This window comes from Rhamphochromis longiceps, linkage group LG15, assembly GCF_057381845.1.
Source record: "Rhamphochromis longiceps isolate RC_006_pf linkage group LG15, R_longiceps_female_GT1.1, whole genome shotgun sequence".
In the NCBI taxonomy this organism is placed as follows: domain Eukaryota; kingdom Metazoa; phylum Chordata; class Actinopteri; order Cichliformes; family Cichlidae; genus Rhamphochromis; species Rhamphochromis longiceps.
Genome location: NC_140571.1, coordinates 4,790,326 through 4,808,313, shown reverse-complemented (window position 1 = coordinate 4,808,313; position 17,988 = coordinate 4,790,326). Strand labels below are relative to the sequence as shown.

General features: G+C 41.2%; 2 protein-coding genes across 3 annotated transcripts in view; both read left to right on the top strand.

Moving 5' to 3' along the window:
- Positions 1-17,988, top strand: part of pak5 (p21 protein (Cdc42/Rac)-activated kinase 5) — an 84,037-nt gene that overhangs the window by 19,483 nt on the left and 46,566 nt on the right. The gene's annotated exons all lie outside the window — the stretch shown is intronic.
- On the top strand, positions 2,954-5,695 carry LOC146651845 (uncharacterized). The gene has a single exon (XM_085383353.1). The coding sequence runs from the start codon at positions 2,954-2,956 to the stop codon at positions 5,693-5,695; it is 2,742 nt and encodes a 913-aa protein (XP_085239479.1).

Here is a 17,988-nt window from a genome sequence, read left to right as displayed (position 1 = left end):
GAGGGGAGTGGGAGTGTGTGATTGAGGGGGTGGGGGAGCTGCTAAAAGCTGTGAACTTCCTTTTGTGTTCGTCTTGATGCATTCTCAATCATCCAGGGAAATAAATCTCCAAAAGTCACCAACTTGGAGTGTTTCAGTTTGCCATCTTAGGGAGAAATCAACACACATGGGTGTAGGTCCTTTGTTGCTGAGATTTATTGATAAAAACAGTACAAAAAATCAACCATTTGTACACATATTTACAAATAATAATAAAAAGTGAGTGAGTACATTTCAACATTTTCAACATTATACCAGTGGTCTGATTGATGCCACAATGGAGCAAATCGAGCAAAGACTGATAAGTTCGCTGCAATTTCCAGTGTGTGGGGATCATTTGTCACCAACTGCATCACGTGCTACAACCCTGGTCTACATATCACCGTTGATGAACAGCTTTTCCCATCAAAGACTCGGTGCTGTTTCCTGCAGTATATTGCAAGTAAACCTGACAAGTTTGGGATCAAGTTTTGGGTGGCTTGCGACCTAAAATCCAAGTACATTTGCAATGTCTTCCCATATCTTGGCAAGGACCCCAATCGTCCCACTGGGGAGAGACTTTCTGAAAATGTAGTAATGAGGCTGATGGAACCATTCCTAGACAAGGGCAGAAATGTTACCACGGACAATTTTTTCACATCGCTTTCACTTGCGCAAAAACTTCTTAGACTGAAAACCACCATCCTCGGCACAGTCAACAAGATTCGCAGGAAAATTCCTCAATCCACTAGACAGACAGATCGCAATGAATTCACCACTCAGGTATGTTGCAGGTCTTTTGTGGTTCTATGTTTATGTGTTTCATTGTGTGTAAAAGGGCTATGGAAATAACAATTTATCTTATTTCTTAGGTGTTTTCAGGAACACGGCAACTGGCCAGCGCCGTGTTCCTCTGCGGACAGTGTACTCCCGAACCATCTGGTCCATCACATCCACGCCACACTTTGTTTTGTTGTAAAGGGTGACAGTGTTTGGCTTCCTTTTGGTAGTGTTATCAGTCTGAACCACGCTGTGCATGCTGCTAAGAATATAGACTGTCTTCTTCCGTTTGGCCGCATACGCTGTCAGCGTGGCAGCAGAGGTTGAAAACACCTAAGAAATAAGATAAATGGATAGTACTGGATGGTACTTGGATTTTAGGTCGCAAGCCACCCAAAACTTGATCCCAAACTTGTCAGGTTTACTTGCAATATTCTTCAGGAAACAGCACTGAGTCTTTGATGGGAAAAGCTGTTCATCAACGGTGATATGTAGACCAGGGTTGTAGCACGTGATGCAGTTGGTGACAAATGATCCCCACACACTGGAAATTGCAGCGAACTTATCAGTCTTTGCTCGATTTGCTCCATTGTGGCATCAATCAGACCACTGGTATAATGTTGAAAATGTTGAAATGTACTCACTCACTTTTTATTATTATTTGTAAATATGTGTACAAATGGTTGATTTTTTGTACTGTTTTTATCAATAAGATAAGATAAGATAACCTTTATTAGTCCCACACGTGGGAAATTTGTTTTGTCACAGCAGGAAGTGGACAGTGCAAAAGTTATGAGGCAAAAATTAGAATACAATAAGAATAAATACAGTACACAACTGTACAGAATAGAATAAAATAAAATACTATATACAGTAGAATAAAATAAAATAAATATACAATAAGATAAAAATAGAATACAAATACAAATACTATATACAACTGAGTAAAAATACAACGATGACAGAAAGGATTATTGCACTTAGTATTATTGCATATGTATGGATGTGTGTGCTTGATCAGTTAAAGTCTTTATTATGGAGTCTGACAGCAGTGGGGAGGAAAGACCTGCGAAATCTCTCCGTCCCACACCGTGGGTGCCGCAGTCTCCCACTGAAGGAGCTGCTCAGTGCTGTCACAGTCTGCTGCATGGGGTGGGAGATGTTGTCCATCAGGGATGACAGCTTAGCCGCCGTTCTCCTGTCACTCACCACCTCCACTGGGTCCAGAGGGCATCCTAGAACAGAGCTCAGCAACAAAGGACATACACCCATGTGTGTTGATTTCTCCCTAAGATGGCAAACTGAAACACTCCAAGTTGGTGACTTTTGGAGATTTATTTCCCTGGATGATTGAGAATGCATCAGCAGCTCCCCCACCCCCTCAATCACACCCCCCCCCCACTCCCCTCCCTCCAGAATTCCCAGGTAACAACCTAATTTACATATGAATGACTAGCCAATTTAGCTTCCACTTGGCTGAAGCTAAAGCTTAGCTAAAAGCCTACCAGCCATTTGGCTGCTCTCGGGTTTTATAGGTAGAAAGGTAGAAGCCTGGGGATGTTAAAGACTAGAAATGAAAACATGTGAGTCCTGTCTTTAAATAAAAATATATAATTCCCTATATTCCTGACATTGAAGCTTTACTCTTCTTGATATTGTGACAAAATACTCTTGGGTTAACCACGAGCTTTCTAAAAACTTGCATATAACAATCGTGCACCACTCATTCCTCATCTTTGCTGCCCATCATTACAACTTTGCTAATGATGGGCAGCAGGTTAGTGTCATGATGTCACCTCAGACATAGTTAAAAGCCCTGTTAACGTAGCTGCTTCTCGCCGGGTGCGGTGGCGCGTGCCTGTAATCCAAGCTACCGGGAGGCTGAGGTTGGAGGATCGTTTGAGCTCACGAGCTCTGAGCTGCAGCAGGCTATGTCGATTAACACAAAATAATTATCCTCATTCAAAAGTCATGTAAGAACCTCATTGGCTTACGGAATGTTGATGTTATTTAAAAAATTCATACAAAAACATGACCTCATTCTAGAATGTCATGTGACAACCTCATTGGCTTATGGTATTGTGATGTCACAGGCTTCTGAATCCATAAATAGGGGTGAGGAGGTACAACTTTCAGTCCGTTATTTGCAGCACTTATGTTAGCAGCATTCAGACGTTCACCAGTAAAGCATTTTCAAACATTTGGACCCTTTTCGTACTCACGGTATACAGACTCCAACATGTCTCAGAAAGAGCAAGAAAGACAAGAAGCTGACCCCAGCTCTATTCCATGGTATGAGTCCCTAGACCCTTACATCAGCTCTCTTCCTTGGGATGAACAGGTGGAATTAGAGGAAAAGCGATTGGAAGAAATGGAGAAGGAAAATCTCATGAACAGAGAAAAGATTAAGATCCTGACAGAAGAAAATGAGAGAAAGAGCGCTGAATTAGAAAAATTATCCTACCAGCTTCAGGAAAGGGAAGGTATTATTGAGGAGAAACAATGGGCTCTCCAAGATAAGAAGAATCACGAGCTCCAAGAAAAGCTTGATGAAGCTCTAGAAAAAATTAAAGATCTGCTCCAAAATGAGAAAAAAGAGAGCATTAAAGGGGATGAAATGCTCAAGAAGAATGAGGAGCTCCAAGAAAAGCTTGATGGAGCTCTGGAAAAAAATAAAGATCTGCTCCAAAAGGAGAAAAAAGAGAGCATAAAACAGGAAAACATGGTCAAGAAGAATCAGGAGCTCCAAGAGAAGCTTGACGAAGCTCTGGAAAAACTGAAGGAACTCCACCAAGAAGAGAAGCAACAGTCCACACAGCAGAGAGACATGCAGAGCAAACTCCAAGCCATGGAGGAAAAATACAAAGCGCTGCAGGTGAAACATGACAAAACTCTGCACAAAAGTCAACAGTTGCTTCAAGACAAGAAGCAAATGGAAATGAAACAGAAGGAAATGGACTCCAAGCTTGACGAGATGGAGGAAAAACACAGATTGCTCCAAATCAAGCTTGAGAAAACAGTGCACAGAAATAAAGAGTTCATTCAAGAGAGAGAGCAACAAGAAATGCTGGAGAAAGAAACAGACTCCCAGCTTGAAGTCTTGGAGGAAAAACTGAAAATGCTGCAAATAACTCTTGAGGAAACACTGCTCAAAAATAAAGAGCTGCTTCAAGAAAAAGACCAACAGAAAATACATCAGGAGGAAATGGATTGCAAGCTGAGGAACATCGAGAAACAAAATGAAGGCTTGCAAGTGATGCTTGATGAAGCTCTGGAGAGAAATAAAGAGTTTCTGCACGAGAAAGACCAACAGACAATACAAAAGGAAGAAATGGATTGCAAGCTGAGGCACATCAAGAAACAGAATGAAGGCTTGCAAGTGATGCTTGATGAAGCTCTGGAGAGAAATAAAGAGTTTCTGCACAAGATAGACCAACAGACAATACAAAAGGAAGAAATGGATTGCAAGCTGAGGAACATTGAGAAACAGAATGAAGGCTTGCAAGTAATGCTTGATGAAGCTCTGGAGAGAAATAAGGAGATCCTCCAAGAAAAGAAACAAGAGCCCATAGAGCAGAGACACCTGCAGAGCAAACTCCAAGCCATGGAGGAAAAATACAAAGCGCTGCAGGTGAAACATGACAAAACTCTGCACAAAAGTCAACAGTTGCTTCAAGACAAGAAGAAACTGGAAATGAAACAGAAAGAAATGGACTCCAAGCTTGACGAGATGGAGGAAAAACACAGATTGCTTCAAGTCAGGCTTGAGAAAAAAGCGCACGGAAATAAAGAGTTCATTCAAGAGAGAGAGCAACAAGGAATGCTCGAGAAAGAAACTGACCACAAGCTTGAAGTCTTGGAGGAAAAATGCAAAATGCTCCAAATAACTCTCGAGGAAACACTGCTCAAAAATAAAGAGCTGCTTCAAGAAAAAGACCAACAGAAAATACATCAGGAGGAAATGGCTTGCAAGCTGAGGAACATCGAGAAACAAAATGAAGGCTTGCAAGTAATACTCGATGAAGCTCTGGAGAGAAATAAGGAGATCCACCAAGGCAAGAAACAAGAGCCCGTAGAGCAGAGAGACCTGCAGAGCAAACTCCAAGCCATGGAGGAAAAATACAAAGCGCTGCAGGTGAAACATGATAAAACTCTGCACAAAAGTCAACAGTTGCTTCAAGACAAGAAGCAAATGGAAATGAAACAGAAGGAAATGGACTCCAAGCTTGACGAGATGGAGGAAAAACACAGATCGCTCCAAATCAGGCTTGATAAAAAAGCGCACGGAAATAAAGAGCTTCTTCAAGAAAAAGACCAACAGAAAATACAACAGGAAGAAGAAAAACTTAATCTCCAGAGGAATAATCAAGCACTCCAAGAATTGTATAACGAAACAAAGTACAAATCAACTGTACTGGAAGAAGAAAAGAAAAACCTGGAAAAACAATGCTCAGCGATGCAGAGTAGCATCAATGAGATGCTGAGAAAAAATACCGAACTTGAGGAACTTTCTAAGACCTTGAAGTACAAAAACACTGAAATCCAGGCGCAAAAGCAAGAACAACAGAAAACACATAAAGACCTGCAGTGTAGACTTCAAGAAATCCAGAAGAGAAACCAGCAGCTGGAAGACATGCACACAGATGTGCACAAGGCAAAGCGAATAGAGGAGGCAACAGTTAAAGAACTGAAAGACAAGCTTAAAGAAAAACAAGAACAATTAGAAGACATGGTGAAAAGATGCAACAAACTTGAGAAAGAAAACGCAGAAACAATCGATGAGCTGAAAACCCTCATCATTGAGAAAAAAGTGCTGGTGGAAGAGTATCTGAAAAAGAAGAAAAAACGCTTCCACTGGTTCTGGAGGAGGGGCACTGCTGCTTCTCACCTGATGTAACCTCGTCTTCCTCCACCTCTATTCCATCTTCATTTCCCCCCTTCCCCTCCCTCCTTTTTCTTTTTTCACCCTCACCCCCCGACCAGTCCCGGCAGTTGACTGCCCCCTCCTGAGCCTGGTTCTGCCATAGGTTTCTCCTTTAGGTTTCTTTCACTTTAAAAGGAGTTTTTCCTATCCACTGTCGCCTGGTGCTTGCTCAGAGGGGATTGTTGGGGTTTTCTCTCATCTCTCTCTTTCATTCTTTCTTTCTATCCTTTCCCCCCCCCTTCTGCCTTTTCCTTTACCCAATAAACACAATTGCCCACATTTTACATTTGTTTGAAAAATGTCTTCATTCAACAATAATTCATCTTAGGTATAAAAACAAGAAATAGGTAATAGCTGCATGTGTGTTTGTGTGTGTGCATAATATACATACTTGTTTCCCCAGAAAGATTTAATACTAGATGGATAGAGACAGGTTTTTAACTTGAATTGTGAGCTTTGAGCATCACATAGTTAAAGCACATGATTGCACAGCAGCGGTTTGTGTCGTGGCTCAAGAAAAAATTGAGTGTTTTGCTGGGGTAATAATATTGACCCTGGTAATTTTTGTTTTTTTCTGAAATAATTCCTTTATTTGTGCAAATAGAAATAATTTTTACTCTAAAGAAAACTAGTATGTTTGTAAATGCTATTTTATAAAAGCTGCTTTTCTTGTCTAAGGTGAAAACAGTGCTTAACCTCTGATTTGCTTGTCCCAGCAGGCTATATCCAAGCACTCTAAACCAGACCTTCCCAAAGTGTGGGGCCCGCCCCCTGGGGGGGGGGGGGGGGGGGGGGGTATGAAAAGGGAAAAAAAACAAAAACAATGCTTGGACACTGCTAGCACGGGGCGCCTACACAAACGTAAAGCAGGGGATGAAGCATCGCTGAATATATTTCCAAACCAACTTCATTCTAAGCCAAAGACTAGAAAATATGGTGAAGCATATCTGCCCTTTGGTTTAACCTGCACAGGTGCCGAGGTAGGTCTCCCTGCAGAATTGGTTTTCCCTTCGTCGGGAGCAGCGCTGGGCTCTCCAAATCACAGACAAACAGTATCCCACATTCTTGATTTTTAGTTGATGTTATGCCCCACTTAAAAACGAAGTGTTGACTGGAGTGAGGGGTAACACAAAGTGAAAGAGAACACATGAGCTACTGGAGAATAGATGTCATTAAACGTGATTTATTGCCCAAAACTACTTTACTTCAGGGTCTCCAAGGCCAAAACAACAAACAAAACACCCCCTTTAGCTAAAAATCAAACCAAGTACTCACTAACCAAAACAAAATACAATGGCTGAGCTCCCTGTCTAACCAAAAACAGGAGAAAACAGTTGAAACAAAAATGGCAGAGAACCCCTACCTGCTTCCACAATGATGAACTAATTAACACAATAAGGGCACACCTTTGCTTACAATAAAAGAAAGAAAACCAAAGTTCCACAGAGTTTAAGTTCTCACACACATACACACTAAGGCCCGCTGCCCAAAACACTACATCTCACAGCTCTGGCAAAAATGGGGGAAGTGGCAGGGGTGTGGCAGTTTAGGATGGCAGACTATATGCCGTGGCTGACGAGCTGGAACACACCTCAGCTGTGGCTCATGAGGCAGACCTGCAACACAAGAAAAGGAGAAAAAAAACCTCTTCTACAAAGGGAGAGCCACTAGAGGTCAGCGACCGTAACAGTTGACAAACACTTGTTGTAATGACTAACTGCTCCTGACATTTTGGAGATGTTAGCTCTTTATACAGTAAAGTTACAGCGGGATACAAATAACATCAGGCTGATCCTGCCACGATTTGTTCCCGCTGTCTAAATCATGGACAAACAGGATCCCACAGCTGTTTATGTTTTTAGACCCATTTTGCACAGAGAGGCATTTTTTGAAAAATGTATTGATAGCAATGTTGAATATTATTACACAGGAAAGAAACAACTACATGTAAAATAATTACACAGTGACGCCTCTGACTTTGTAAATAGAGGGACAGCGTGTGTATATGTAAGCGTGTAAAACCTGAAGATAGAGACAAAATACTGTTAATCTGACTACCTGCCATTCTGCAATTCATCTCATGTAAACAATAACGTGGCGCACAGCGTGACGTGAAAAAAGGCACATACCTTTGACGTTGCGTGACGAACTCTGTATTCCTCGTCCACACATGAACGCGAAAAAAGGAGTTTTAAAAAATCTCAGTTTTCAGTGATTCGAAACGCCGTTTACGTGTGGATGAAACAGCCGCGTTTTCAAAAATCCCCGTGTAGGTGTGGACATAGCGTAAAAGAGTTAGTAGTTTATTTTATTACTACCTGTAATTTATTGCAGATTACTTGTATTTGCTTAATTGTTCACTAAATGTTTGAGGTGTGAAAGAAACCGCAATGGAGCAAAATATGGGTGTGTGTGGTTGGAGGATGTGTTTGTGCATGCGTGCACGCGGAGGGGATGGGGGCGAACATTTTTCTTGTAAAACAAAGGGGAGCCTAGCAAAAAAAGTTTGGGAACCACTGCTGTAAACACTCCTCTTTGCACTTAAACTACAAAGACTAATAGCTCAACAGTGCGATGTCTGTATGTGGCCATTGCATGCATACTTAAGAACTTGTTACACTGTTCCCCTTTTAAGTCAAACGAGCTTGAAATATTAAAAAGTTGGCAGGAAAAAGCTTTTTTGAGCAATTTTGCAAGATCGTGTTAGCTTAATTTGCTACAGTTGATGGATTTTGCTAACGACATTTGTCAGAATCAACAGCAGCCGGATAGAAATGAGAAGCCTTTTATCTACTTGTGCCTAAAATCAATTATTCTTAAAAAATTCATGCCCACTGTGTCAAAAACAAAAAAGTCTGAATGGTTGCTGTCACCGTGCATGTGCCGTATACGTGACAGACATAGCAGCACAACGTTGATGTTGTATGTATGATGTACCCTGAATGTGAACAATGCTTCTAATAATATCACAATCTTTTGTTTTTTTCCAGTTCATTTGTTGCCTGCTTTTTAAGCACCATGACAACCGTTACACACACAAATATGCCTATTTTCATATCCTCAGACTCACATAGACGATGGGTCGCCCATTTTAAAGCACAGCCCATGAAGTGTAGCTTCCATGCAGTTCGGTAGCTGGCTAAATGCGTAACCCTACGTCTTTTACATCTCAGCCTTAACCATTTTCCCATAACACCAGGAGGGAAGGCTTCTTTCCGAGCTTTCAATAATAAACGATTAAGTTGGGGGTTTAACGTGCTTCAGCAGATAATGGGGTGGAAAGAAGGAGGCTATCAAAGAACAAAGTGCTTTTAACACAGAAAACCACCAACAGGAAGTACACAGGTTTTAATGGTGGGGAGCTCTGGGTTCCAAGTAGGGTTGCCAACCGTCCCTTAAAATACGGAATCGTCCTGTATTTAGAAAAAAAAGTACACGTCCCGTATTGAGCTAATAAGGGACGCACTTTGTCCCGTAATACAGTGAGAATCAAAAGTAGTCTATAAATGTTAATGGAATTAACGCTTTGTTTGAAAACATAATTCCCAGCCCCTCTCCTGCTTTGTGACCAATGAGCTGACAGCACACTTATGACAATTCGAGTATGACAATTCAGATTACCGCTCATCTCATTGGTCGAGGAAAGGTCGCTTGCGGAGAAAATACCGGAAGACAACAGGTGACCACAACAAGAAGCATGGCCAACAGGGAAACAAACGCCGACACTGCGGTGCAAGTCTCGGACGACAGTACACCTAAAGCTGGGCAGACACTGTGCGATTTTTTTCAGTCACGTTATTCAGCTCCTGCTCAAACTGCACGATTGACTCGCAGGGGTTAGAAGTTCATAGGTCACGATGCAGGTCTCACACTATACTGCCCGATGCTCTGATGCGACCTGAGAGCTCACCCTGTGCGTCCATAAAATGAAGGTTATAACAGAAAATCTGTCGCTCTCTCTCTCTGTCTTTCACTCACACAGACACACACACCACCACCATCAACTTTGCTAAATTGCTAATGAAAAACATTGATCAGGCAGCTGTGATTGAGCAGCAGTGTAAATCCAACTATTTTCACGGTTGTTGTGGTCGTGATCATTTTGTGATGCCACATCGAAAAGGCTCGGATGAGCTTTCCAAAGTTCTACAAGTTGTGCCTCCATCGCTTGTGTCCAGATCACACGCTGCACTGCCGTGCTGCGCCGTCTTTTTCACCGACGTTTACGTGTTTGCGCGTGAGCAGTGTGAGCGGCTGTGGTGAGATCCTCACGAGCGATTGATGATCGGGAGCTGCTCGTGAGGTGTTAATCGCTTCTCGTTACCCCACGTATACTACACGACGCACGATGAAGGCCAAAATCGGTCCGATCACCAAAACGGTCGCACGACTCAAAAATCGTCTCAAAATGGGCCAAAAATCGCACAGTGTGAGCCCAGCATTAGAGCAGCAATGTTTGTTCCCCTCAGAGAAAGGGAAGAATGGGAAAAGGAAAACACCTGGCTGGAAAAAGTTAATATGGGCATGTGCAGTGAATATCAGCGCTATGTGGCCAGAAGTGTGATAATATAATTTATTTTGTGTAATAAACAACTGCAAGGATAGATGATTACAACAAATTGATGACTAATACATAAAAGTAATACATAGATGAATAATGATGATGAGTTATGATGCGTAATCATGGGAACAAGCGGGTTTACAAACAGGAGCAGCTGATTAGCATTAGAAAAGCTGAAATAATACCTCAACTGAAGCCAACTGTACTAAATGCACTAAATGTGCACTGTTACAAGAATGTTTTTCTTTCTATTATTTTCTATTATTTTAAGTTAAGCAGGACAAAGTTCTTTTAAAGAAAGATTTACTTATATTCTCAAAAGTTAAGCATGACAGGCTTCTGTTTAAGAAGGAGACCTGTTTTACTGTGTTAATGTTGTCATTTTGAGCTAAAAATAAATGGCTAAATGATCACTTGTTTCACATGTGTTCATATCACAAAGAATAGAATATGCATCTGCTTAAATCAACTTCAAGTCAAATGGTTAAAAAAAATAATTTCACACACAAAAAAAGAGCTAGAAAATTCACCACACTGGGAAGGGTGAAGACAACTGGGTTGCCCGGCCCTGGCCACGAGGTGTCCCTTATTTATTTTTCAGGGAGTTGGCAACCCTAGTTCCAAGTGACATCAATCATAGATGACTATGGACTTATTTCACAATAATCTAGAGAGTTATTTTTATAGTAACCATTATTTCTGATTCAAGTCATGTCTTAAGATTACATAAATGTAATATTAGTGAAAATTAATGATCCTTTTGTGTTCTAAATAATCTTTATAAAAGAGGAGCCTCAAAGCCCTTCCTTTAGGAAAAAAGTAGGTTAAACCGGCTTTTTTTCTGCATATAGGACAAAATCAGAAAATCATCCTTTTTCCATTTCAGCAACAACACAACACATAACTATTATTTAACCATTATATTCACTATGTGTTCACTTGAAAAGTTAAATCCTAGTTATGTTAGGTCACGCCTGGAGGCTTCTGGTTAGGTTGTGCACTCTTAGCTAAGCAAAGTGTTTGGTCTCCACCAGTGTTGGGACTAACGCGTTATTAAGTAACGCGTTACAGTAACTACGTTATTATTGTGGTAACGAGCACGGTAACTAGTTATTATGCCAAAATCAGGAACGCGTTACTCGTTACTGGGATTTAGATAGGGTCGTTACTCGTTACTTCGTGTGGTGGCTATCGCGGAGCTTCCACAGATTCAGTAACATTAGCAAGTGGTGGAGGCCAGCAGGTGGATGAAGGAAAAGGGACGCAGAAGGAAAAGAGACCCCAGGCGGCCGCCGGTCCAAGTGTGAACTGAACTTCAGGTAAGAAGTTATGACCTGCAGTCTCTCTGGGTCAGATATGAACCAAGCTTAGGTGGAGTTTATTTTCGTTATTCTGACTTTTTCCGTACTGCGTGCTAGCTAGCATGACGGAGTTTCTATACAGCTGGGTGGGTGCTATGAAGTTAATGATGTTGAACCTTATTTTGTTCATAAGTTATTAGAGTTGCCAACCGTCCCGTCTGGTATTCAGAGAAAATATTACGCGTTTCTTATTGAGGTGAAAAGGAACAGTTTGTCCCGTAATTCAGCTACAATGAAAAAGGCACAAAGCTGGAGTTACTCTGTGTCTTTACGCTGCACAGCTGCCTCTTCTCTCATTCTCCCCCCTCCCTCTCCCGTTTCTACTTCAATCATGAAAACTGATCAGTGATCAGCTGATCGTCTTTTCTCTCTTGTGTGTTTATCGCCCACTTTGCGCAGAAAGAGGAAACCAGCGGATGTCGCGCTAAACAACAGCAGCACGTTTAAGCTTGATCAGCTGTTGTTAGAATTTATTTAATATTAATTTCTAGTATCAGCTGATGTTTGCTGGAGCCACAGCTGCAAAAAAGCTGCTGGTCATGATATGGTTTGGTTATCTGGTGAGAGGGAAACATGAAGATGAAACCAGGAGATGTCCTTACTGGATCATCAGAGCTGAACAGGTGATGGAGAAACAGGTTTACCTTTTAGGTGACATGAATGAGTTGAAGGGAAGTTACGAACTGTTTCTGAGAGACAAATAACACCAGGATCCTTTTCTAAGTAGCTGACAGCTGGTAACTGTGCAGGGGCGGGTCTAGCAAAGTGTTGCCAGGGGGGCAGGTAGGGCATTAACAGGGAAAGGGGGGCACAAAGAAATACTTTTCTTTCTTATTCTCATTTAAAATGTCTAGCTTTTAAAAAATAATTATCTGAATCTTACAACAAACGATTGATAGATTGATGCATATATACCATCAAAACAGTGTACATCACTGTCACAACAGTGTTTGTTTTCATTCAAAGGCTTTATGATTTTCCCTATAATGGTGGGCCAGTCTCTAGTCAAAATGCCCGGGATGATTTTTTTGTCCCAGTCCAGCTCTGTATGCAGCTCATCTGCAGTCTGGTGTTGCCTACATCTTCCTATTCGGAAGGCAGAATTTCCGAGTTCTGAGTACAATCGAAAGCACCACGACTGCAGTTTTTGTGTTGGATGTAAAAGGCGCAGATGACACTGTGACGTAGGCTAGAATCATGGCAGCAGTCAATGACGGTCCAGGCGTGGGATTTCTCTCGTGGAAATATGCACATTATCTTTTCCTTTCTATTGGTAGGTGGCACAGTGCACTTGTGGCAAGTAAGCAAGCTAGAAGATTGGCAAAGTTATGGAAGCAACACATTAACAAGAGAATTCTGAGTAAAACCAAAGTTACTTTCCCTAGTAACTAGTTACTTTGAGGGTAACGAGTAACTTGAAGTAACTGAGTTACTTTTGAGAGAAGTAACTAGTAATGTAACTAAGTTACTATTTTAAAGTAACTTACCCAACACTGGTCTCCACAGTTGCAAAGCAATGACCAAGAGATTGAGATTTCAGATTATTCCACTTGAGTGCTTCAGTAGGTCTGTGATTTTTCTTGAGCTTTTGGATGCTGATAATTCTGATTTCTCGCTGAGCCTGACTCTTGATTTACAGAGTAGGGCTAGTTGGGGTGGGGCTCATAGCTCCAGTCAGTATTTCAATGCTTAAAATCAGTGTTCACTGGAGCAAATAGTAGTGACACCTAACAGAGGGCGCTGGATACATTTGCACTGTGAGTAAATACTCCATACAATGCAGGCTGGTAATAGAAACGCTCTGTTCTGTTAACAGATCTTGACACCAGGGGGGATGTGCAGTGCTTATTCAAAGAATTGCACAACTACATTGCTTCACCAGAAGGCATTCATTGTAATCGCACCCTCTGTAATTACATCTGTCATAACTGCTCTTTATTTATCCACTATATCTGTGGCTTCTTGGACACAACCATAGCTGACCATCTCTGAAATCTGCACACACACACGTGCACACACATGACATGACACAGACAACCAGATGCTAACATAAACAAATAACCAGAGAGTCACAGAGTGCCCTGCAGTGTTGCCAGTCATTCTCTTTATGTCTGACTGCTTCTCAGTGAAATGGCAGGCCTACAAAAAGGCTGCTTCAGTCTCGGAAAAAAAGAAACATTTGTCTCTTCAGTCTAGATGTGGATGCTGTCTGCATACAGATGTTAGCCCTGGGGCACTGAAACTAATACCATATGGCATAGCCTTCCTTTCACGTGCTTGATAGTGTCGATGGCAGGGCTGAATAATGGTTATTCCTTCATTCTTTATCAGTGTACAGGTTCAGATAAGAAGCAGCACTTTATCTACCTTTGCTTATTGGCTAAGGAATCCAATATTATGAGTGTGGGGGTTTTTTTTCACAGTGGAGCTTGTTTTTTTTTCTCGTGTCAGTGTGTTATTGCTCCACATCTCAATCCCTGCAAATTCATTCTGAATAGATGTGTTAGAGAGCTGCATGTTTTTGAAGCCTGGACTCAGACAAAGGAGTTGGATGCAAGGAAACGATGCAGCTTTGTCCGATAGTTGACTGTACCTGTGTTGTGTTTACCTAAAGTGGAGGCTGTCAAAATGTAAAATCAGTCAATGTAAAACATTGAAAAATGAATGCCCAGGATTCACTGAAATGATGGTCGGATGCTTTTAGTTTGGCTTCATGTGCTATAATAAATAATAAGAACCGGATTCTTGGTGAGGAAAAAAATAATAATGTAAAGATCAAAACTCAACAGCTTTACAGACCTCTTTATTTATTGTAAAAAATAATTAAATATATTTTTCAATACAGTATTAAAGTAATTTATTATATTGCTTTGAATATATGTTTGGTTAAAGGTTGTAATACCTCAGTTGACCCCTGGGATGGGATAAAATTGCCATGAAAGGCTGAGTAGGGGTGACATAATCCAGCTCTCGTAATACATTCATGTTTGGCCTGAAGATTTGTCTTGTTTATTAAAACAGTCAACAGCTGAAGCAGCAGCAGCAGATGTGATGCGTAATCATGCTTCCCACTTTTCGAAGACACCACTATGTCTGATGCCCATCACAAATCAGCAGTGGGCTGCAATAAAATCATGTTTAGTGCAACGCTGCTGTGCAGTAAAATAAGATTAATTGTTTGTATGATGACCGATATCAGCGGAGGGATAAAAAATGTAATTATATACTTGCTCTGGAGTAAGATGAATTGTTAGATCAACAGATAGAGTTATATTGTGCATATTGAGAAGAGCTAACATCCGAATGAGTTTTATGATTTAATAATCAACCTGTGGTCATAAACTAAATATATGTATTATCAAAAGGATGAGTTGTAGTGGTGCCTGGGTTTAGTTTAAAAGTTAGGAGCATTGATATTTGAAGGTGGAAGTATGGCTCCTTCACATTGTCTGATGGTATTCTGGGCTAACTGAAAGCAGCTCTGGTGCACACTGGAGGGATACTGTATCCGACCTTCCCTGGAAATGCCTAAGGAGGAGTTGGAGGTTGGGGCTGGGGAAGAGGATCTAATAATCTACTGAGCTTGCAGCAGAAGACCTAGACCTGAAAAAGTGGTCCTAAATGCACAGATCAGTCAGTCAGTCCCCAGTTAACAGCATCCTTTTCTCTCAAATGGCATGAAAAAGCTCTGGGTAGTCATGTTCAGCTGGTTTATACAAGAACATTTGTATTGATTGGTTCTTCATAAAGCAGTAATATTAAAAGGTTGTAATTCTTTTGTGAGATTTCATCTTCGATTCACATCATGTCTCTTCTTTTCAATGACTATTATAAGAGATTTAGTTTGGGGTCAGCCTTCTACTTTAATGTGCTTTTAAAGGGAGAAAACACAGCTATACACATATATACATATAGACATGGTTACACATCTGCACACGCGCTTTCTCAGGCAGTGATATGCAGTCTTCTGTCCTCAGGACTGCAAAGATCTCATTTAGATAACTCTCCTGATCTCTCGGTACCTCCCAGAGTCACCCTTCTTTGCTGTATCCATCTATTATGTTACACCACGATGAGATAACAACTTTAGCTGATCCTTTCCCTTGATAGTGAGAGATCGGTGAGAGACCTGAAGAAAGCAGCTGACCTGGATAGCTCCCTTTCGCAAATGTTTCTGTCATTTGCAGTGATTGTGATTGCGTCAAGCATCACGCTGCATCTGTATTGTGACAGCTACGATGTACCCGCTCATTAGACATGTGGAGGGTATTGATGCTCTTAAAGAGTGTGGTACTTAGCCGTGAAATGCCATCATTTTAACCGTCTCTGCTTATGTTGCCATCTCCATGTGCGACTGCGTATATAAGATGTAGATTTAGGATATGGAATTAAATTCACAGTCTTTCCTTAATCTAACCAGTGTTTTAAAAGTGACAAACCACATGATAAACACAATTATTCATAATTTATATAATTATTTTTGTATAACAACAAATTTTCCCTTTTGAACAAAGGAAAAAAACTGATATCGTTTTTTATTGCATGAACTCCAAAAATTAGACCATTGCTTAAAATTGACCGTTTAAGGTTTGAGTGTTTTGTTCTTCGAATGTTAAGAGCCAGTGACTGCAAATAATTTCAAACTGTTGCCCTAACAGTACTTGACATTTAGCATTTGATTTTATTGGTCTGTGGTTGTCAAGGGAAGTAGGACAATACTTCACTTTGAGAATGCCACAGAAAACTGCAAGATGAACGGCCTGACATACTGACATCTATAAGACTGATAAATCAGTTAGAAAAATTACATACATCATTACATCCGGATTTAATGATTCACAATCAGTCAATCAGAGGAAAAGCTGATGTTTTGCAAAATAAGCCAAATTTATTTAATGACAAGTATTTATAGCTAAGCCCCATTTACATGATTGGAGACCATCTTGCAACCATCTGGTGGATTCCACAAAAAGTTGGTGAGTGGTTGATGGAGGTTTCTGGCACTCACATGTGTGAAATTGGATGTAGAGAGGTTTGTGGCGCTGCACCAAAAAGACCTCCTCGTGCTTTGTGCTTTTGGTTGCTAGCAGGTTGCAAGCTAGCAACCTGGAAGACCCCAACTTGTCTGCAAACACTGGCAAATTTATTGGCAGGCAGAGGTGAACTATGAAATGTGCAACGCAAACTGGAACATGACAAGGCTTGCCTTCAAACTTTGAGCTCTTTTAACACGGGTTGGGTTGCAGCAGTAACTGGTAAAGTAAAAACAGTCCTCATTTATCATGAGAACACAGATAAATGTCATACATAATTTGTTTCCTTTCTTCCCAAGTGATTAACCAAAAAGAACTCCAAACTGTCAGAGTTCACTACTTTGAAGGAAAAAATGTATCCTGTAATATTTGTTTCAGGTCTTCAGGAAGAAGCGGACCTTGAATTCTTGATGTAACATGACACAAAATGCTTACAGTTAAATTTGTCTGCAGAAACACATTTCTTGTGTCTCATTTCCTGACTATTAAAACACATACCAATGAGTACCTGCTAAAAATGAATGTTCTTTCAGATGGAAGTTCATTGCTTTCCTTGTGCCTCCAATTCAGTTTTTCAGTAATGCATTCAGATATACTCCACATCCATGTGCAGCACAACCAGCAGCAATCTCTGCTCAAGCCTGAAATGTACCGTATCATCAGCCTTGCACTCCACGAGTATACATTAGATATACTAAACTTGCAGATTTCTTTCAGCCCTTGGCTTTTGCTCAGGCTACCTTTTTTCATATTGGCATTATTTGAAAACAACAGTGCATTCAATATTTTATTTGTATTTGGCTTGCTGCCTTGCATAGGTGTCATTTCCCATCCCCTCTTTCTCTCTCTCTGTAAGGGAAAAATGCTGTACAGTGTTATCCTGACAGCCTGGCACTGCTTCTGTGAGACTGTTTGCCCTCAGCACAAGGCCTGTCCGTGGCTGCCACCGCTCAATGTCCCCTTTGCGTCGGCAAACGGCCAGACTGTCACAGTCTCTGACTGGACCAGCTGTTTTTTTTTCTCTCTTTCTTCCATCTTATCTCCTCCGTCACACTCTCTGTCTTCCTCCCTGTGACTTGTCGTGTGAAAGAGGCAGTGATAGGCCGCCTGGCGATGCAGCTCTTGACACAAACGTTGATATCCGCACACGCTGGCATCGGTGGGAGACAGTTTTGTATGTGTGTGTGTGTTGGCCAAAGCGACCAGCACACAAACACCATCCTGTGGATTGTGGGAACGCAGAGGACACTCACGCTCTGTTGTTTTTGTGCTTCTGTTGATGGACACGTAAGTAGGAGGAGGACAGTGAAG

Coding starts and splice junctions, on each gene's coding strand:
- LOC146651845 (XM_085383353.1), top strand. CDS start 2,954: ATGTTAGCAGCATTCAGACGTTCACCAGTAAAGCATTTTCAAACATTT.